This window comes from Sipha flava, unplaced genomic scaffold (genome assembly GCF_003268045.1).
Source record: "Sipha flava isolate LNK unplaced genomic scaffold, YSA_version1 79_pilon_pilon, whole genome shotgun sequence".
NCBI lineage: Eukaryota > Metazoa > Arthropoda > Insecta > Hemiptera > Aphididae > Sipha > Sipha flava.
The window spans coordinates 2,176,454-2,199,696 of NW_020273620.1; the positions used below are offsets into that span (position 1 = coordinate 2,176,454).

The 23,243-nt window shown below is 26.7% G+C and overlaps 2 protein-coding genes across 2 annotated transcripts; one reads left to right on the forward strand and one right to left on the reverse strand.

The window, feature by feature from the left end:
- Positions 1 to 899: 899 nt before the first annotated feature.
- On the reverse strand, positions 900 to 10,658 carry LOC112692992 (general transcription factor IIF subunit 1-like). Its single transcript, XM_025567838.1, has 11 exons — positions 10,510 to 10,658; positions 10,325 to 10,398; positions 3,205 to 3,339; positions 3,017 to 3,136; positions 2,791 to 2,961; positions 2,386 to 2,510; positions 2,215 to 2,322; positions 1,832 to 1,958; positions 1,509 to 1,762; positions 1,282 to 1,417; positions 900 to 1,210 (listed from the first exon to the last, which is right to left on the reverse strand). Exons 1-11 carry the CDS (start codon positions 10,522 to 10,524, stop codon positions 949 to 951), a joined length of 1,527 nt encoding a protein of 508 aa, XP_025423623.1. The 5' UTR covers positions 10,525 to 10,658; the 3' UTR covers positions 900 to 948.
- Positions 10,659 to 13,256: 2,598 nt separating this feature from the next.
- LOC112692943 (translation factor GUF1 homolog, mitochondrial) lies at positions 13,257 to 17,184 on the forward strand. The gene is made up of 10 exons (XM_025567765.1): positions 13,257 to 13,689; positions 14,668 to 15,022; positions 15,113 to 15,381; positions 15,437 to 15,676; positions 15,772 to 15,899; positions 15,975 to 16,112; positions 16,177 to 16,391; positions 16,495 to 16,623; positions 16,690 to 16,773; positions 17,040 to 17,184. Exons 1-10 carry the CDS (start codon positions 13,409 to 13,411, stop codon positions 17,172 to 17,174), a joined length of 1,974 nt encoding a protein of 657 aa, XP_025423550.1. The 5' UTR covers positions 13,257 to 13,408; the 3' UTR covers positions 17,175 to 17,184.
- The last annotated feature ends 6,059 nt before the right edge of the window (positions 17,185 to 23,243 follow it).

A 23,243-nucleotide genomic window follows, 5' to 3' on the forward strand; every position in this document is an offset into this window, starting at 1 on the left:
AGAAAAAATTTCTTTTTGTAAGTTTTCACATTGTCTTATATGAATTTCTTGTCTATTCATAAGTGGTGTAATAAAACCGTATAGACTAAGAGGAAGATAACTAAGGGGAATTCCCTATTACAAATAATGGTGTTTATTTGTAAATAGTAATTTTGTATAATTAACACAATTAGTTTTTTAATAGTCAGCTTTTTGGAGTGTAATATTTCAATGGAATATTTCGAAAACCTTTTTAATGGCAATCTATACCAAAAAATTAGTCTATTTCTAGTTTAATGGGAAATTTGAAATATTTTATAACTCAGGTCTAAACAATAGTCGATTATAGATAATAATGGATTTCAGGCACATGGAAGAATTGGATTGATTACAACTAATATAAATATAATGATGCCTTTGTTTCACAATTCAATAATATGAACACTATTCTCACTTTCATAAAGAATGAACTATAGTTATATTCTATTCTAAAGAACGAAGTAGTGCTCAGCAACCAATTTTTATCGGTTTAAGTCAGATTAAGTTAAGTTCGGTCATGCCCACATTATTAAATTATGGTTTCATGGTTTAAAAAAAAAAATTTTATGATATCATGATGAACTATAAAAGAAGTATTAAGAATTTATGCATTGTCTTAGTGGGTAAATCAATATGAATTTCATATTTTTCAAAAAAATTTCAGATTATTATTCATTAAGTTCTTGTCGTAAATTAAAACGTAATAAATGTTAATATAATTTGAAAATTATCAAGGATTTGGTTAAAATAAAAACTATTTTTTTTTTATATGATAAAAAATACCCTGTATTTTATAGATAATACAACATAATTGTAATGACTTAAAATAAAAATGTTTAGTTTATGTTTTAATGAAATAATTAAAAATAATTATAATTACTAATTCAATTTACTTAAAAAAATAATTTTTCTTGATTCTGTACGTTATATCTATGAATGTTTTAATGACAAATACATTTTGTTTTTTATCATTTTCTTTTCGGGATTGATTTTCTTTAATAGTAAAGCAATAATACTAACTAATTGTTCAGAACTTAAATTAGAACGACTCTTAAACTTTGTAACTAGTTGAGTGGTGGTTATGGGTTTGCGTGACAAATATCGACGAACTGCTTCTTCAGTTATTCCATGAGTATCAGATATTGAAACAGGTGAAAACTCCATCCTAGCTTTTTTCTGTGCTGGTTCGAAGCTAAGATATAAGTTCGTACAGTAAATAAGTTTATGTTAAACAAGAAAACTAAAAGTAATGGTAAATATTACCTCTGACTAGACGAATCATTTGAAAAACCAATCAAATCAACATTATTACTTTTCAAGGCATCCAAATTAAACTGTCTTTTCCTAATTGGTTCACTGTCTATATCTGAGCTATCTACAGAACTATCACTATCTGAATCTTAAAACAAATGTATATATGTATTTATATATATATTTATGTAACCTAGTAATTTATGCATTATACATTTTGAAGGTTATTAATTAATTACCTGTATCCTTTTTCACTTTTTTATCAATAATTTTATTTTTTTTCTTGCTAGGAGTAGTTTGTTTTGGTTTAATTTCTTCTTTTTTAACTTTTTCTTCTTCTTCAATATCAGAGATATTTTGTTCATCCTTCTTTTCTTCTTTCTTTTCTTCATCTTCATCTTCATCTTCATCAGACGTCAAAAGACTATGCAATGCTTTTTCCTCAGATACACCCTGCATTTCTTTTGTAACTTTAGCTTCATCATCTGTCACACTACAATACAAATTAAATTAATAGTTTTACTTTTAATATTTTATTACACTTGTATATTCAATTATTTACTCGTCTGAAGAATCAGAAATGTAATCCAACTCTCTGCCCTCTTCGTCACCATCATCACTTTCCTCAGTAGCTGACTCATCTGATCCTTTTGATTTCTTTTTTGGTTTAGCTTTAGCTTTACTTTTTTCTGTAACATTAAAACTAAATATACTACTAATCTATTATTATCAAAATACTGCACATTTTTAAATAAAATATTTAATATATTTAACTATGTTCTTTTATTAATTATAATAAGTAAAATATTATAATGCATTATTAAGTTCTAAGCTTTATATGTTTTTCAAACATTGAGATAAAAATCCCTGAATGTGTAAGAGATAACAGTTACCTACTTAAAAATTATAAATTAATAACGCTGTATTTAATAACTGATTACTTACGTTTTAGTTTCTTTTTCTTTTCAATTTTTTCTTCATCTTGTTCTTCGTCTTCTTCAGATTCTTCTTCGTTGCTTTCATCCCATTCCTCCATTTCAGAAATTTTCAGCTCTAGTACAATTTATAATACAAGTAGGCATTTAAGATTTAAAAATAAAACTTAGCTAATCAAACCTTTTTTACGACTTTTTGGTCCCTTTTTCCCTTTTGTTTTATCATCTTCATCAAAGTCTTCGTCTTCTTCATTTTTCAATCTTTTTTGTAACATAACAGTAAAGTGGTTCATAACTTTATTACGCCTACAAAACAAAATTTTTTTTTTATTTTCTGATTCATTTGAAAATTATATACTACTAAAACAAATTAAAAAATATATAATTACTAATATTAGGTAATTATGAAAAATATTTAGTCAATTTTTAATTTTTACTATTTAAAATTTAAATTTTTTTTTACATTTCTTTACAAATGCATCGCTTAAAATATAAGATAGACAGCTGAATTTAAAAGAACCTCATTATTGACATTTTTTTAAATTTATGCTATCATTATTGAATTAATTAAATATAAATAAAATACCTTCCGAATTCTTCTTCTGCTTCTTCGACAGTTAATGTTTTATAACGTTGTACGGGTTGAAAATTATACCATTCTTCTACTTTGTGAGCATTTAAAATACCATCTTCTCCATGAGTAAACAAATAATAAGAAGAGTTGTCGGTAATACCTCCTTCACGTACACCTTTAAATCTAAAATAATCATGCATAATTACTAAAATTGTTTTAAATAGTAGGCAAAATATACTTTTTTCCTCCAACTTTTAATATCCAAGGACTAGATTCTGACACTTTTTTATTGCCTCCATATCTTCTTTTTCTTGCTTCTTGTCTAGCTTCACGACCAAACTCACTTCCAGCTCCAAATCTTTAAAATATAATACATGCATGTTTCAATATATTTTATTATTAGTCTATAAATAGTTTTAAATTTACTTAGGCATATCTTCTTCTGCAAATTTTCCATCTACTTTATTAATATCTCTCTCCATTTTGGCATGAGACCATTTTACAAAGTCAATATTTAAATTACTATTAAACTTCATCATTTGATACTTAACGTCAGAGATCCTATTTAACAAATGTAAATATAAATCAATAAATACAAAGGCTCTTCTCGTGTAACACTATATTTTAGTTAGTGCTGTTATTGTAGCAAAACCAGAATATACACCATACAAAACTATATAATCATTAGGTGTTACATCTTAATGTACATAATCTTACCTAATTTTTTGGTAGTAGATATAATATAGTGGCATAAACAATGTACAAATAGTATAAGAATTAAAATAGAAAAAAAACATATTTTTATCAATTTTGTTTTTGCAATAATTGTTTTAAAAATTGTATATAAAATTAATTAAAATATGTAATGTAAGTACTTTATAGCAAAAAATTTCAAACATATTCTATGAATTTTAGTTTTATCAAACTATATTTTGAATTGATACTGATTGGTGGCAAAATTAAAAATTTAAATAGACATACACTATGATTATAAATTTTACACAATTGGCAAAGTGGATACTATCTTCTTCTTTTTGTTCTTCACCTTCTTCCCAACTATTTGGAGTGAGCCACTTTTGTTCTAAACCTCCACTCGTCTCGATTTTCTACTTTCCGCACATACACACCAACAGTTCTCATATCATTCTCAATCATATTCAACCATCTCTTTTTTTCTTCTACCTATTACCTCTTTCTCTTTTCCCTTCAACTTTCATTTTCATAAAAACTCTTACTGCTGTTTTTTCCTCTCATCACATGCCCAAACCATTCTATTTTCTCCCATCTTGTCCACTATAAACGCAACACCAATACTACCTCTCATATATTCGTTGCTTATTCTATATTTTCTTGTCATTCCACTCATCTATCTAAAACATTCTTATTCCCACAACACTTATACATTGTTCTATTTTCCTGTCAACTGCCCAACACTCTACAAACCATATAGCATAGTTGGTTTTACTACACTCATTAAAATTCACCTTTCAGTCTCATTGGAATTATCTTATTAGATAAAATGCCCGACACTTATCTTGTGATTTGTGAGTTTGTATAATACAGTGCTATAAATCTATACTATACAAGGTTAATAAAATGGTTAATTACACATGGTATTAAATCATTTTAAACAGACAGTATAAAAAAAAAAAAAAATTTAGACATTATTTTTAGTTATTACCACAATTATAGATATAAATTATTATCATTTATTATTGTAACTTGTTTACCCCTTACATACTCATTCTAAAAATAACCATAGCTTTTTATCTAATCTCTATAATTTTACTCTAATCAACTTAATTAAACTGTATATAGTTATTAACATTATTGTATATTCAGATATTCTGATATTAATCATATTATTCTAGATTAATAAATATTAAATAATAATTATTATTCATTCAGTAATGTCTTTTGGCTCTTGCTAACTACCTAGATTCTTGTTTTGATAGTCTAAACTTTTAATGATACCTACCTCATAATTGCAAATTGGTAGCATGACTAAATATTAATTTGGTGAATTAGGTCTAAAATAATTCTTATATTATGTGTTTTATAATTTTTTTCTAACTTTCTAGCCGTTTTTTTCAATTAATCTATTTTAAAATAAATTTTTATTTCATAATTAACAATTCATATTTAACAAAGGTCATAACCTTTGTTAAATTTCCTATAATTTAAGGTACTGCAAGATTCTATACGGTATAATACTGGTATAATACGGTTTATACAAAAATAAAGTACCATATTTTAACATCTCTACTTATCTCCATTGCATTCAACTGCACTTAATCTTATGTTTACATCCAAGCCAAAGTTCCCGTTCTCTTGTACAAATGATCCTAAATATTTAAAGTTCTCGACTTCACCTATCACATCACCGCTTATTATTATTGATCTCTTCACACTCTCAACTTTTTGGTAATTTTCTCAAAAGTCATAGTCTGTATACTTTGTTTTATTTCTACTAACTCTCAATCCTTTTCCTTCAATAGCTAACCTTCACTCATCCAACCTATTAACTTTCTCCAGATTTTCTCCTACCAAAACTATCTATCTAACTTATCCTACCAAAACAAATCACCAACAAACATCATACCATAACCAAAGTATCTTGCCCTATATGCCTTTGGTAACTTCATCCATTACCACAGAGGACAAAGAAGAACTTAAATTCGACTTCTAATGCACACTAAAATCGTCTATTACTCCATAAAAACTCTTTGCACTAGTTTTTGAGCCTTCATACATAACCTGAATCAAATTTTTATATGTTTTTAGGACCTTTTTTTCTCATTAATGCCAACTTTAAAACTTCTCTTGGCACTCTATCATATATTTTTTCTAAATATAAAAACACTAAGCATAACTTTTCTTCTTTTTCCTTAACTTCTCTACAAGTTGTCAACATAAAATAATAATAAATATAAAAATATGATAAAATAATTCATTTTTAATTTTCCATAAAACCAAACTGATTTTTTGGAATTGATTTCTCACTTCTTATTTTCTTCTCTATAATCTTTTTCTAAATTTTCATACTATAACTCATCAGCTTTATTCTTCTATAGTTCCCACATTCCTGTATGTCTCCTTTGCCTTTAACGAAGGGGAAAACTATATTTTTTTAATTAAATACAGAGAATACAGCTGAATTATGAATTAGGCATTCATACATTGATTATTAAGATAATAACAATCATAGGCATGCACATAGAATGTATTTACATAATTTTATAATATATTTTCAATTAAATTATTAAACTATGACAGTGAATAAACAACCTAGGCCGGAAGACATACAATGTTTATTCTAAATTATTAGATGATATACGGTGTATACTAAAGTATACCCTCCAATATATCCCAACTTGTTAGTTGATATTAAAAATTAGTAGGACAGAGAACTTTATTAAGTATTTTTATATATGTTTTTCACAATCATAAAAATAGTAGAATACAAAACAAATACGTTTCATGCATTTTTACAAAGCTAATCTTGAAATTTTATTTTTATTTTTAGGATATATATAACATACATATCATATTCTTATATACTAAATCTGTTTTATACTAGATGCATATTTTAAATAATTTATAATTGTATTAATACATTTCCATCAAATTTTTTATTTCATCTAATATACAAGCAAAATATTGTTTAATTAATTGTTCGCAGACACATATTTTTCCTAGAAATACATCTTAAGGGTCACCGAATAGATAAATTTTATTAATAAAAAGTAAACATGTAGTCTACATCAGTGGTCTTTAATCGGAGGGTTGCAACACAATTTTAGGTCGCATAAGCTTTAAGATTGGGTAATGATAAGTCTTTTGTTAAAAAAATTTAAAAAATTCAATATTCATAAATATTATATTATGTATAGGGCCTGGATTTAAATGCACTAAAAACCATACAAATATGCTCTAAAAAATAGCCAAAAATGTCCTTAAAAAATGCATTTTATCACAAAAATTAACTTATAAATGAAAAAAAGACCTTAAAATATGACATATTTTTTTTATTTTAGGCATTATTTAACATACTATTTGATACATAAAAATCACGTTCACACGTGATACGAGCAACGTCTGCGAGGTTATGCGAACTATAGCTGATTATTTGTTATTTGACCGAATACTGGTGACGTTCCATAGTCAATAATAAATTAAGATAAGATAAAAACTGAATCGAAAAATAAAGATTGACAATGTGTATGGAAAAAACCGATAAACCTACTTAAATATTAAGAAAATAATTTGTCTATTGATTTTATTTTGAATAGTCTAAATTTGTTTAGAATACCGAACAAATATGCATTAAAAACCAACAAAATGACCCAATAATACTAAAGCCGCGTGTACGTTGGCGAGCGGCGAGCGTTGAGCGAGGAAAAAAATTTGAGCCCATGTAATTAAACCGGTGTGTGTACATTGATTACTAGCGGCGAGCGGCAGTTGCGAGCGGTAGCGACGGGTCACGTCGCGTCGCGTCACAAATCGAACATGTTCGAATTTTGACGCGCGTTGCTCTTGAAAATATAGTATACTGATATCAGTTTACAGTTGTTATTTTACTTGTTAACAAGCAACATCTCTCTGGTGATTTCCTTAAGTCATTATACAAATGATGATACTCTCCATACATTTTTCTTCGGCAATTTATGGGATGAACAGCAACCCTTTTTTTTTTAAGTAACTTTTTACGTAAAAATGGATTATTCAAGACTAACGAGAGACGTTCTACTGTGAGGAACGACATTTTTTCGTAATAACACGCAAAATAATACGGTAATAACAAGCACAGAACAGTCAAAATACAACTATGTACAGAAAACAAATTTATAAAAATATAGCATGCCGCTGATGAAAATAACGCGCCTCAATGTACACACGTTGCCGCTGGTCGCTCACCAAGCGTCACCGCCACCGACGCCGCCGCTTAACGCTCGCCGCTCGCCGCTCGCCAATGTATGCGCGGCCTAAAAATGCTCTAAAAATGAAAAAACGTCGAAATATGCAAAAAAAAATGCAAAATAAGATTTGTAGTTTTGAAACCCTCGTTACATGAAACGAATTATGTTCTTAGAGAGCATTGTGTATAATTAACCAAAAAAATATGCACTTGGCATTGAAATCCGGTCCCTAATTATGTATATCATATATCAGATAAAAAAATGTTTGATTAAACACAAAACCGTACTATTTAATAATATTTGATGTAGATAGAAGATAAGAATGATACTTTTTTTTTTATACACTCATACTTAAATAGAAAAAAGCCTTAACCAATAATTGAAACATGCCACAAATCATTAACTGTTAAGCACATAGTGGAGGAGTATACATAATAAACCTCAATACACATTGACCTGAACATGCCATCCATAATAGTAATAGTACTTGTCGAAAGCCAAATTCTGAAATTGATCACATTCTTAAATAACACAAATATTTTTAGTAAATCTTAATTTTAAACATAACTTTACCTATATAATATGTAATATTGTAATTTTAAACGTAACATCTAACACATGTAATATGCAACATCTAATGGCTAATAACCTTTGCTATTGAAACCTTAATTTTCAAATAGAAAAAAAGAATGAAATGAACAATCAAAAAAAGAAATGGTAAAGTGATAGACCGATTCAATCTGTAAAACTAATTTACATGTAATGTATCTATTCTATAAACTGCATTATGTGAAATTAAGCCAAGGTGGAGGTATTTCTGTGAAAACCATCAGGACAAATATTGCACTAATTTTTTTGTGTATTATTACTAGGGCTGGGATTTTAATGCTCTAAAAAATAGCAAAAAATGCTCCAAAAAGAATGCAAAATACTTTAAAAATTATAAAAAATAGATTTATTATAGTTTAAAAATTATATTATAAAAATTATATTACCAAACATATTTAAATATATTTATTTAACATAACAACAATAAAATATATACCTTTTTCTTTAATATTTACATTTTATTTAACTTTATTGAAATTTGATCATTGTTGGACTCTTGAAAATAGAAAAATTTCTTTCTACTTTTTTAATTTTGTTCTATTTTTATTAATACATTGTACATAAGCCAATATGTTTGTATTTATTAGTTTATCAATTTAATATATTACATACTAAATGTGTAAGTTTTAAGCAAATAAACACCAAAATATGTGATCAATTACCCTAATATTTAAGAATAAATAGCTAAATTCTGAAAAATGGTCTAAAAACTTGAAAAATGCCACAAAAACAACAAAATATACCCTAAAAATGTTTAAATCCTAATAATATTAGGTTAATATATAATTATATCCTAATAATGTTAAATGTGCAACATAAAAATGCAAGATAAAAATTACATTAAATTAACCAGTATCACTTGAAACACATTTTCTGTTTACGAACCTATGTGTTGGGACATCAGAAAAAAAAATGCATTTACATCAAAATCCCAGGCCTAATTATTACACATACTTTTTTCGGTATCATTATTTATAATAAATATTAAATATCACCTAGATATCTAAAAAAATACAAATTTTAATTTATTCAGTTATAAAAACACTTCTAAAATAGTATGCATTAAGCAATTTTAACTTTTTTTCGTTTTCATATCTAACAAAATTTACAAGGGTCGTAAAAAATGCATGGTAAGAAAAATGAGTCCCGAGTCGAAAATGTTAAAGACCACTTGTTTACATCATAAAATTTCTAATAGAACATTAACGACATTAATGATTCCATAAATGATACCAAAAAATGTTATTATACTAATAACTTCATTTAATCTTAGTTTTGCTGCTTGCGTATTGCGTATATGCGCCAATTCATGATTTGTGTCAATGTTTTGTCTTTGTGTAGAGTGCCTAAAGATAAACATTTTCTCTACAGTCAGTTAAAGAATTACTTATAACTATTATAACTTTAAAGTAGGATGTAACAAAATAATTTAACGTTATGCAACATTTGAATGATTTATATATTTTTAGTGTATATTTAGTGCTTTTTTAGAGCTACAAGTCCTCTATCCTACTTTTAAGTAAATATTTCTCGTATTAAATGTATTTTCATTTAGTGTCCAGTATTGTTGATTTAAGCATAAACATATGGATATTGCTATACCACTTAAAAATTAAATTGGATAATTTTAAAACTATCAAACAACAAAAACATTGCTAAATAAATATTAAATTTATCCTTTCAATTTTATTACTTAAATAAAATATATTAAATTTATTATAATTTATTAATAGATTTTGATGAATAATTTCTATTAAGTTAATTTTGATATACACATAAGGATAAATTTTATTTAAAATGTATTCATTATTTATTTTTCTTAAAAGTTATACAAGTAGTTGTTCTTTCTATGTCATCAATAATCAGTAAATATATTATTAATGTTTGATAACTTAAACCACAATTATAACCGTTTGTATATTATAATTAATAAACATAGTAAAAATATTAAAATTACTATATGAGGGCATTTTAAAATTTAAAAATGCAAATGTAAACCATTATTAACCACTTACTTGAGTACTTTTAGAGAGAATTCTTTAGTACTGCTTGTTGGCAACATGTACGGAGTACAGCTTCCACTGACTTTCTATAAAATATCAACAATGTTATTCCACAGTGAATTTATTTATTAGGTTACAAATTTATATTTGACTATAATGTTCAGCTAAATTTGTTTTTTGGATTTCATTCAACTTACAGGTGAATAAGTCATGTCTAAGTTTTTACGTTTATTTGTTTTGCAAGTTAATTTTACAGATAATTATTCTAAATAAATAAAGCGTTTTGTTAAAATGTAACCAATCGCACGTGAAAATAAACACAATACTAAAATAAAAAATTAAACACAAACATTCGTGACAAATACATCCATAATCTTTTATTGATATTCTGTTTTGGTGTCTGTTATCAGTATTATCGCAATGCGATTAACTGTGATAAATCGACAAATGGTAATATGGCGGCAATTGATCATTTTTGAATTTTGAAGTGTCTATCAGTATATTAATGGAATATAATCACTGATTATTAATTAAGTAGATAATCCACAGGCCATTGATGTTGATAAAATTGAATAAATTATTGGTATAACCATGAAAATAAACCGCCCATTGGAGATATGGTTCAATATAGAACGTGATGTCAGCGTCAATTCGACAAAGGCTGAACTAACCATAGCAGGGACGGACCCAGAAGAGGGCGAGGGGCCGTTGCCCCCCCCCCCCCCCCAAACATTCTGAGAACGATGGTGGTAAGTGTGTGGAAAATGCAGAATACACAAATGCTCTACTTAGATCATTCCAATATCCAATAATTATTAATAATTTATAAATAGTAAGTATAAACCGCACCCGCCGTAATATTTACTATTCTGAAAACCAACTACCAAGTGAATGAGGATTGTGAATTTGGAAAAAATAGGAATTTTCTGCAGGTGTTTGTAAGGGATAAGGAAGTAAAATTAAGTTAGGCTTATGAGTAAAATATTTAAATTACAAATTAAACTGTTATTATAAATTAACTTCTATTTCATATTGTGATACCACAAAAAAAAAGTATTAGGTATACAATCGACTATCGAAAAATTGTAATAGCAAGATTATTGATGTTTTAAAGTTGAACTGAACGTTACTAAACGTTCCATAGGTATTATCATGTTATTATTATTATCAATTATAATACGAATAATATTCATATCATAGGCGGACCCAGAGTTTTACATTCGAGTGTGCCCTGTCATTTTTCGGCTATTTTTTCAAAATATAAAGGGAAGTCATAAACACGTACGTGTAGACCGTGTTATGATTTAAATTCTAAAAATAAAGGCTTTGTTAATGATGTAAAATAACGATTGATAAAAAATACACTTAATTATTATTTCAGACTTATTCTGAACACTTGCAGTATTACTTACAAAAAAACTAAAATTTAATTAATGTGTATGCACGTATATTCTTGATTGTAATTATTCAATTTTTTTATTCATATTATTCACATTAAGGTGTGCCAAGGTACGCCTGGCACACCCGTAGAGCCGCCTATGTTCATATTTCATAACAATCAGCCGTTTCGTGTCCTCAAGATAAACCATTTTGTTTCTTACGTAGAATTTGTAAAAACCTCAGAAAAATTTCGGGGAGTTACAACCCCCAAACTACACCCTTAGTTGTGCCACTGCTGTTGTGATATTTATATCTATATATTAAAATATTATACTATTGTCATTTGCCACTATGCCTGACGATTTAATTAATGACATTTTGAATGATGGAATAGTAACTACTCATTCAAAAAAAAAAAAATGAAATAAAAAACAAAAGACCGTGTTATCATACATACATATAAAATTATAAATGGGGGGGGGGGGCTGTAACGTACTTTTTTTAACGTCGCCCCCACTTAAATACTCGTGCTTTGCCACTGCGTTTCACGGTTCATAGTGTCCCTACTGGGATATAAAAAGGTCGAGAACCGCTGTCTAGGCAGTGGCGTATTTGAGGGGGATTGATGGGGGCAATCCCCCCCCCGAGAATTTTTAGACCAAGACAATTTTTATGTAAGTAATGGGTATTTTATTAAGAAACAAAAATTATGATTTATTTTATAGTATTACTACATTGGAAAACGTTTCAAATTTTACACTAATTTAAATAACGCAAAATGCTAAATTTTTCATAACGTTTTAACTGTCAATAATGGTAAATGAAAATTTTTTTAAAGGTTTAAATTTGTATAACGTTTAAACGCTTAAATTGAATAACGTTTAAATTATTTATAGTGTTAAACGCTCAATTGCTTATAATGTTTATATATCCCATAACGATAAATAATATATATTATTTTGATTGAAGACCATACTTAGTGAAAAATTGGATAAAACATAAGCGAAACTTTCAAAACAAAGATAGGTGTTAAAAAAGAACTACACAAAAGACCATTTTAAGTGGATCCGGCATTAGATTAAAAAAAAAAAAAACTACAAATATTAAGGATTCACCTGATATAAATGCTACCGACAATTTTACTTGTAATTGTTGAGCTTGAATTAAAGAAAAAATTTAAGTCGCTCCCCCTAGAAGTAAGTCTAAATACGCCCTTGTGTCTAGGTACTCATTATAGAGGACTCTAAAATCGCGACGAATGTAATAATTGTAAAACGGCCAAAATGAAACATCAGGAAAATGTCGAGCACATACACGGTCATTCGTAAGAAAACGAATGCACGCAGTACGTGCAATAAGCCTTTAGTATTATAAGCTTGTAACTCAAAACTTTTTTTTTAATCAGTACGTACTGCGGTATTTTGAAAACTGATAGAAATTTAAAATTATAAAAAAATAAATTTTGTTTTTAGATTTTTCACTGCAAAAGATTGAAACCGGTAGCCGCTTTGAGTTACTGACGAGTATGCAACATTTAATAGTTTATCAAAATTTAACCGATTAAGTTGATAACATGCCGATGATAACACTTCGGGCATGGTGATGCGCTCGAATATTGTGAATAAAAAAGCATTCTCCTGCGCCGATCGCTGAAAACACTCACTAATATTGGTCTGTTAAAGCTTGTGGGCCGTAGTCGGTCGCTTATTTCGGATAATGAAGGTAATATTTAGAGTGTTTAAGTCATGTCGGTTGAAATTATGGAAAGAGTGCGTGGTCAATTCGTCCGTACACCGTACGAGTTGTCGGAGTTATTCCACCAATGAAGATGAACAAGTCGTAATGCCTCTCAAATATCAAAATATACCAAGCGAGAATATTCGCAATTTCAGTATAATAGCTCACGTGGACCATGGTAAGAGTACGTTAGCTGATCGGTTATTGGAGATGACGAAAACCGTCTGCATTGAGGAGGGCAAAGCACAAGTTCTAGATAGGTAAATAGTTGTATTTTTATAACTCTAAAATGATCTTCGAAACGTTTTCTAATTGAGAAAATTTTTTTTTTTACTCAATTGTTTTTATCTTTCGATGAAGTGTATGTTTAAACATAGTAACATTTGAGTAATTCAACTTGCCTAAAAAAAAAATTAAATATTAAAAATATCTTGTACACCTGGGTTTTGGATTTATTTTACAATAATTTAGTCAAATAATCATCAATAATTAATATTTTTATTTAGTCATGTGATTTAAAGTAAATATTATTATTTTTTCTGTTATATAAAATAGTAAAAAAAACCTGGAAAAAAACTCATATGATACTATTGATACATTTATGACATATGAAACAAAAAATTTCTAATAAATTGTTTAACTTAATAAAATTATTTCTTCGTCTTCTTAGGGTTTGTTGGGCCTTCAAGACCATCCCGTCTCACAAGCAAGCTTCCATCCTTCTCTATCCAATGCTAGAGTTCTCCGATCGGAGTAATCTCCCAACCATTCAACATCAATTTTAATAAAATTATTTATTGATTTTTAAATTAATAATTAAAATTAATTTTTATCCATACTTTGATTTGAGTATGAATTTGAATTAATTACATATTTTTTTTATTGATTATTTTCATTATTTCATATATTATATTTTAAGCAAAAAAATATAATTTATAATGTTCTATAAAAATATATTAACATTTTAAACATTTGGGTCTACATATGACTAAACTTATTTCACTGCATACATAAATTATATATCTGATTAAAATTAAATAAATACTTATTTATACTTTCCAAAATCAATAAAATAAAATGCCGGATTACTACTAAGTAAAAAATTGCTATTACATTTAGGTATAATTTTAGTAAATTTAGGTATCTTTTATGATTATAGAAAACATCAATTCAAATTAAAGATGATTATGTTCCATTTCATAACTTTAAAATAAGTAATAAAAGAAATATATTTTCAGGTTACAAGTAGAAAAAGAAAGAGGCATAACAGTTAAAGCTCAGACTGCTTCATTATTTTATAAAAGTAAAACAGATAATCAAATATACTTGTTAAATTTAATTGATACTCCTGGTCATGTTGATTTTTCCAATGAAGTATCAAGATCATTATCAGCATGTCAAGGTGTTATACTTTTAGTTGATGCTAACCAAGGTGTTCAAGCTCAAACTGTAGCTAATTTTTATTTAGCATTTTGTAAAGATCTTGTTATTGTACCTGTGTTAAATAAGGTAGATTTAAAAAATGCCAATCCAGAGAAAGTTGAAGAACAATTGGAAGGGTTGTTTGATATTGATGCTAAAACAGTATTGAGGGTAATATATAAATATAATATAAATTCACTCATGTAATATGTTCGTTAACAATTTTGAAATATTTATCTATGATACATAATTTTCAAATAGATATCTGCAAAACAAGGAACTGGAGTAGAAAATTTATTAGAATCTATTGTTACACGATTACCACATCCAATAACTAATCGCCAAGCACCGCTCAAAGCTCTGATATTTGATAGTTGGTTTGATAAATATCGAGGAGCTGTAGTGTTAATTTATGTTCAAGATGGATGTGTAAAAGAAGGCGATATAATTACAACAGCATATTCTCAAACATCTTATACTGTTAAAAATGTTGGTATTCTAAGACCAACAGAATTTAATACAGGAACATTGTAAGTATATACTTCTTATAAAATATAAATTAAATTACAATTTTTGATTTTATAGAGTTGGCGGACAAGTAGGATTTCTTACATGTAACATAAGATCAGCAAAAGAAGCCCACATTGGAGATACTATTTATTTGAAAGATGAACCTGTTGAACCATTTCCTGGATTTAAACCAGCTCAACCAATGGTATTTGCTGGATTATTTCCTTTGGATCAATCATTACACTTGGAGATGAAAAATGCTTTGGAACGATTAACTCTCAATGATTCTGCTGTAAGCATTACTACAGAGTCTAGGTAACTATAATATTTAAAATATATTCTTTCAAATTAATTTTCAGAAAGTTATATATATATATATTATGATTATATCAATTATTTAATTATTTCAGCCCAGCTCTAGGTCTTGGTTGGAGATTGGGATTTCTTGGTCTCTTGCACTTAGATGTATTTAATCAGAGATTAGATCAAGAATACAATGCTCAAGCTATTATGACAGCACCTAGTGTAACATATAAAGGTATTTAAAAATCTAACCTTTTGATTTTTTTTACTTTGTTAATTATTGATTATTTAAGTGTATGAAATATTTCAGCTAAAATAACATCAAAACAATTAATCACAAAGTATGGTTCTAATGAATTCTACTTTTCGAATCCAATGGATTTCCCTGATGCAACAATTACTGAAGCACTCTACGAACCATTCATTCTTGGAACTATTATAACCCCCGGTATTAATAAGACTTAAATTAATTTAATAGTTAAGATTAATTTTACTATTTAAATAAATAATAGATGAATATTTGGGAGATGTCTTGTCTTTATGCATGGAAAAAAGAGGTGTACAAAAATCATCAATTAATATTGATAACACTAGAGTAATGATACAGTGCTATTTTCCATTAAATGAGATTGTCATAGATTTTCATGATACACTGAAATCAATTACATCAGGTTTTGGTAGTTTTAGTTATGAAGATCATGGATATGAACTTTCAAATCTAGTCAAAGTAATACAATATATTATTAATTTAATACTGATTTTAATTTTAAATGAAATCTTTTTATACATACAATATATAATAATATTTTTCCTTCTTAATATATTTACAGTTGGATATTTTGCTAAATGGGAATGTTATTGAAGAACTTGGAACTATAGTACATGCAAGTAAAGCTGTAAATCTTGGTCGTAAAATGGTATTGAAATTATTAGATATGATTCCTAGACAAATGTTTCAGGTAATATTATTATATCGGACTGATCATTTAATCATTAATTATAAACTAACAATTAAAACAACTTAGATTGCAATTCAAGCTTCAGTCAAAGGAAAAATAATTGCAAGAGAAAATTTAAAACCTTATCGCAAAGATGTAACATCAAAACTTGTGAGTTTAAGTCATTTTTATTGTTACTAAGATATATATAAACAGAACCCATAAATTATGTTTAATTTTTATAATTCATTATTATCTAATTATTTTCCATTTTCTTTTTCCTCTATTCTCTCCTATCTATTTTTAGTAGATCTTTAATTCCATGCATATTAACCCCACATTATTATACATTTCTTCAAAATAATCCGAATATGTATTACAAATGAAATATATTTAATTGAATTTGAACTAAAGCCAATTTATTTACTTCTTTACAGTGTGGAAAACGTGGAGGTGATATTACTAGAAAAATGAAACTCTTAAAGCAACAATCAGATGCTAAAAAAAAAATGAAAATGGTTGGAAACATTGAAATTCCTCGGGATACATTTATAAATGTTCTCAAACGATGATAATTTACTAGACATATTTAAATTATCTAATTATTTTTTTTAGATTTTATTGTTTGTTGTAATTTTTTAACTATAAATGTTAGTATAATAAATAAATTTAATTAAAATATTATTTTGTGTTTGCATTTTAGATTATAAACACTAAATAGAAGTAAAAAATGTGATATTAATTTTAGAATGGGTTATTTTTTCCTAAAATATTACTATTAGTTATATAAATAACATATTGGAAAAATGAATACTATTATAATTTATCAAACATATTTTATTCTTATTTTCATGATTTGTAAATTCATGCCCTAAAAAATGCCTAAATAAGCATGCACTTAAAATTGGCAAATATGCCTTAAAAAGTTAAATAATATGCATTTATATGCACTAAATATCTAAAATGATGCACTTAAAAAAATCATAATTAATTTTTGAAATAATATGAATTATCCATTTATTTATTTATTTTTTATAGCTATATTTTATAATTTTAAGTCTTAATTTTAAGATTTAAAAATTTAAATACTATTTAATACTATTCTTGAGACTTCATGAACAGCGTACAATGTACATATTTGTCAGTAATTAATTTTAAATGAAACTTTGGAAACAAATTTATTCATTAAATATATGAGTATCAAAAAAAATAAGAAAAGAAAATATAATACAATTTATATTTTAAATTTTATTTATATTTTCCATTTCGATTTTTGATAGATTGTAATAGAATGTTGTATAAATATGCCAAATATACAAAAATATGCAAAAACATGCAAAATAAGATTTCACATATTTAACCGTGGTACCTTGAAACGGATTTTTATGTCATCTAGCATTAAATACAACTTTGCAAGATTGATATGCAAATGCATGAACTTAAGAGCCCTGCTTATTATCATAGTTTTCAAGAAAATTGGGGAAAAATAATGAAATGTATTTTGATACTTTGAGTACAAATTATTGTTAAAATTAAATATTATCAAAATTTAACACTAGATGAACATAATATTTTTATGATTAGTATGTGATTAGCAATGCCGCAACTAAGATTTTGAGGCTCAGATGCAAACTAATTTTAGAGGCCCCTATTCATCAGTGGTTTTAAAATGTTGTCATTGATGAGCTTAGATAAATACTCCCCTCCACCCCATTTATCTAATCTCATCAATCTCTTCCAGCCCCGGTTAAAGACGGTATTTCAATTTTAGGTATCCGCTAAAAGTCTGTTTCTTTTAAATAATATATGTTTACAATACTTAGATTTTAAAATGTTTGTACTCCCCCATTCCTCTTTATCAAAAACTTTTGAAACCAATCGAACAACTTAATTTGAAGCAATGATTGGTCGTATTTTTTTATGTATTAAGAAATACATTGTTTTTCAAACAAACCTAGAAACACATTAATAAAAAATAAATCAATAGAGGCGTTTCATTCCTTTTAATCCTCTAATAACCATAAAACTCAAATGTTTGACAACTATTAATGAATTAACATTTTTCAATTAACAATTTTAAATATTATATTTTTTTATCTAATTGAGAATAATACTTTATTAAGTAATAAATATTTTGGCTTTTAGTTATAATGCGTATTATTTATTGGCTAAATAACAAATAATAAAAGAAAAAAAATTAATACAAAATAACGATAAGTAATAACATAAATAAAAAACATGTTTGAACAGCAAAAAAATTATTTAAGAAAATTATTTTTTCTTGCTATATCATTAGCAAAATCATTTATTATCTTATTTATATCCAATGAATTTGTACGGTTTCGCTCAATGTTTAAGAGGCTTATATTTGGCAGGCGAGCTTGTAGCATGGAGTCTCTAAGATAATTTTTAATAATTTTTAATTTGGAAATTGAGCATATTGCATTTGTTACTGTGACTGATAATGTTAAGAAAATAATACATCCATTGAAAATATTGTTGTACATATAGGCCATATCATTATCTAATAAATACTACAGGAGATTTTTTATGCTGTGAATTGTTTTTAGGGAATCTTTTAATATATCTTTAATACATTTGTCTAGTTATATCTGTACTAATATCAATTTTATAAAACATTTGAAAATCATAAGTTACCTTAACAATATCATTTTCACTATAGGTACTTAAAAATATTTTGAGGTACTTACTAGAAAATCAAATTTATTGGTTACTTCGTATAGATTTTTAAACCTTTCTTTGAGTCAAAAGATAGCTATATCAATAAGTGGTAAAAATACTTTTAGAATAAACATGACGGCGAATAGTTGGTTGGATTGGTATGCACCATATATTGCATTGGTCAGTTGTAGATGAAACTATTTCTTCATACTGATTTCTTAAATTTATCATGGAAATTGTAGCTTGATTTACAAATGCTCTTGCGTCATGAAGATGAGTATCTGTTCCTTGCAATTTTTTAGACACAAGATGAAAATTCCTTAAAATATTTTCCCATATTGTTAATTACAAAATAAATTCAAATGATTCAATTTTTTTTTGAGTCCAGTGGCCATTAATTTTTCATCAGGTTTGTTATTGGTCAGTGATATATTTGTTAATGGTTTTATTACAGCTAAAAACTTAATTTTTAATGCATATATAGCTTCCCAACTAGTATTACTTAATTTTTTTAAGACCAATTTAGCTTTATAATTTCTTAAAGCTAATGATGCCCTACCTAAGGACTGACTTATTAAAAATAAGAATATAGTATGTCTTCAACAATAACAAAAAATTGAGACATTTTAGGAGTGCTTTTAGATAAATCACACTACGCTAAATTTAAATTATGTGCTGAACAGTGAACATAAGAAGCTCTTGGAATTATGTCACTGATTCGTTTTTGAACGCCTGAAGAAATTCCACTCATGACAGCTGCCCCATCATAGCCTTGACCTCGACATTTATTCAAATCCAAATTGAATTCTTTTAAAATACATATTGTTAAATTCATATAGTTTTCTGCACTCTGTTTATCTAATGTAAAGAATCATTGGTAGTGACTGACTAAAGAACAATTAATAATTACGACTTTCGACTACCTATCTGTGACATGAAAATATCGTTTGGACAATTTATCCGTTTGATTTTGCCGTTATGACCGTTGTGTTGAATACGCTGTAGTACTATGTGTGTCTCTGTGTAAAAAAAGCTGAGTCAAAATGAGTCAAAAACACAAACCAGCTGGTACTAGTGATAGTAGTACTCTACTTAACTATGTTAGTATTAAACCAAAAATTCCAAAAATCAATGAAACACCCAATTCTCAAAAATTATTTGCTTCGCCGTCAACATCTGATATTGTTGGTAATTATGAAAATTTTTCTTCTTGCGACTTATCATTATTTGTCGATAAAAACTCAACGACAACGAAAGTATTCAAGTTTTACAAAATGTTTGGATCTCCAATAATAATTTTAATTTTCCTAATCAACAAATTAGCAATCTAAATAGGAAATTTAATATATTTTGGTTAAATAAACACAAATAGCTATCATATTCAAAAATTGAAGATAGTGCTTTTTGCGTATTATTTTTTCCTGCTGAGACTGGTTATAGTTCCAACCAATCACTTAATACTATATAATTGACTATTTTCCTTTATATATAATATCATATATTATAACTGTATAAATAGGTAGGTTATAGGCTATAGGCTATTATAGACATTGGGTTTAATTGAGAGTGGTATAGTACCTTTTCTTATTTTTTTTATGAAACATTTTAGAATACCAGTTATGTCCCACCCCCGCTTTTTATTTTCCAATTCAAGCACTAACTAGAGTTTAATATAGTGTTAATAAGCATGTTAAACTCTTATTAATATACCATATTTTTTTTAACTCTCTCCTTACTATAAAAGATAAATTAATAGTTGATACATACGACATATAGTATTATATTATCACAATTTGTTCATCCCTACATTGCATACATTTTATTAAAATTGATTGTAAAATTGTAAAATGTTATATGTAAAACATACCTATTGTTGATAAACAATAATTTATGTTTTAATGATTACTGTTGTTAATGTATAAAGTTTGGATTTAAATATAGTTGAAAAGACATAGAATTTAATTGTCATAATAGGTATAATGAGTATAAAGATTGAAAGAATATTCCAGTTTTCGTTTGTTTATATCAAGTCTATTCACTCTTCTAATAAATATGTATTTAATATGTTGCTGATTTCCTGGTTAGGTGACTACCTAAACAGAAAAACTGTTCTATAAATCAATGTGCTAGGTATTTAATTATTTAATTCAAGTGCTTTTACTGGTAAATAAAAATTATTTAATATTCCTATAAAATATATACTGTTGGTACCTATGTCAAATTAGCAAAATATTAATAACACTTGTATTACCATAATACCTCTCATTATAATATATATGTATTTTAAAAAGTATACATTGATTTAAATCAATTAAATTAACTTATTCTGAAAAAAATAAAATATATATTATTGGTGTACGTCATGCAATGTAGGGACAAATTAAAATATATTTTACTTTATTTTTTTGGTAGGTAGGTACTTACAAAATTACCTATATGCTATAATAATAAAAATTTATATTTTAATACCTAGGTAATACGTTTGATTTTGGTAAATTTCAATTGGTATTGACTGGTATTTGGTAGTGAATTCTGAATTATAATATGTATACTAGAAGAATAGAGAGTATATATACTCTCATATATGCACTAAGAGAAGAAAGATTAGGAAATAAATAAATGTTGTCGAAGAAATGCTTTCACACTCAAATTCATTGAAATATGAACTACCAAAAAAAGGCGAGGAGAATGGTTTGGAAATAAATAATTCAAATCTTATACCTTTATTTGAATATAATAACTTGACATCTAACTATAAGAACCAATACAATATTTCAAATGAGTTTCTATCAAATGTTTCAATTAATTTTTCATTATCAGTTATCAACACTTACAATGAGCCAACAGATACACATAAATTTAATAAAAAAAATTATTCAAAAATTCATCTAAACAATTTTCAGTTCAAGACTTCATAGCTACTTGGGCAATAGATTATAAAATTCCTCATAATGCAATTAATGGTTTAAAAATAAATAATTGTTTTAATAGTTTACCGATTGATTGTCGCACAATTTTAAACACTTTTATTAATAGATTAAAAGAAAACCGAATTGTCAGTCCTGGAGTTTATTATAATTTTTGTTTAGAAAATAGAGTTAAATTATATGTCCCATCGAATGTACAAGATATTAAAATCGCCATAGGAATTGATGGATTACCAATTTCAAGAAGTAGTAGCTCTCAATTTTGGCCAATATTAGCTTCCATTTCGGTTAAACCTCCACTCAAAAGATCAGTTTTTCTTGTTGACCTAAACTGGAGAATTGAAAAACCAAAAGACAGCAATGAATATTTCATTGATTTTGTTACTGAAGCTAAACATTTAGAAACCGAAAGTATTATATTGAATGGAATTAATATTAAAGTAAATATTGCATTATTTTTTTGTGATGCTCCTACAAAAGCATTTGTTTTAAAAGTGAAAGGTCATACAAGTTTTTATTCATGTACTCGTTACACTACAGAGGGAGAATATACATGTAATCGGATATGTTTTCAATGTTTCCCAAATAAAATCAATTAAAAGAAATCATCAAGCATATCTAAATACTGAAAATGAAGAATACCAGATTTCAAATTAAACTTCTAGTGTTATTGAATTACAAAGTTTCAACTCTGTAACATCTTTTTCACTTGACTACATACACTTGGTTTGCTTAGGTGTTTGTAAAAAACTCATCAGCCTTTGGATTAAAGGACAATTAAATGTCAGACTTCAGTCTTCAAAAATAAATGGAATATCAACTTCATTGTTAGCGTCTATAGACGCTAATTATATATATTATACTATTATTAAAGTATTATAATACATATCTTCTGATTTCTCTAGAAAGGGAAAATGTTTTCAAGATGTAACTATGTCGCTGGAAAGCTACTGAATTTCGTTTATTTTTACTATACACTGGAACTGTTGTATTAAAAACCATTTTAAGTGTAGAAACTTACACCAATTTTAT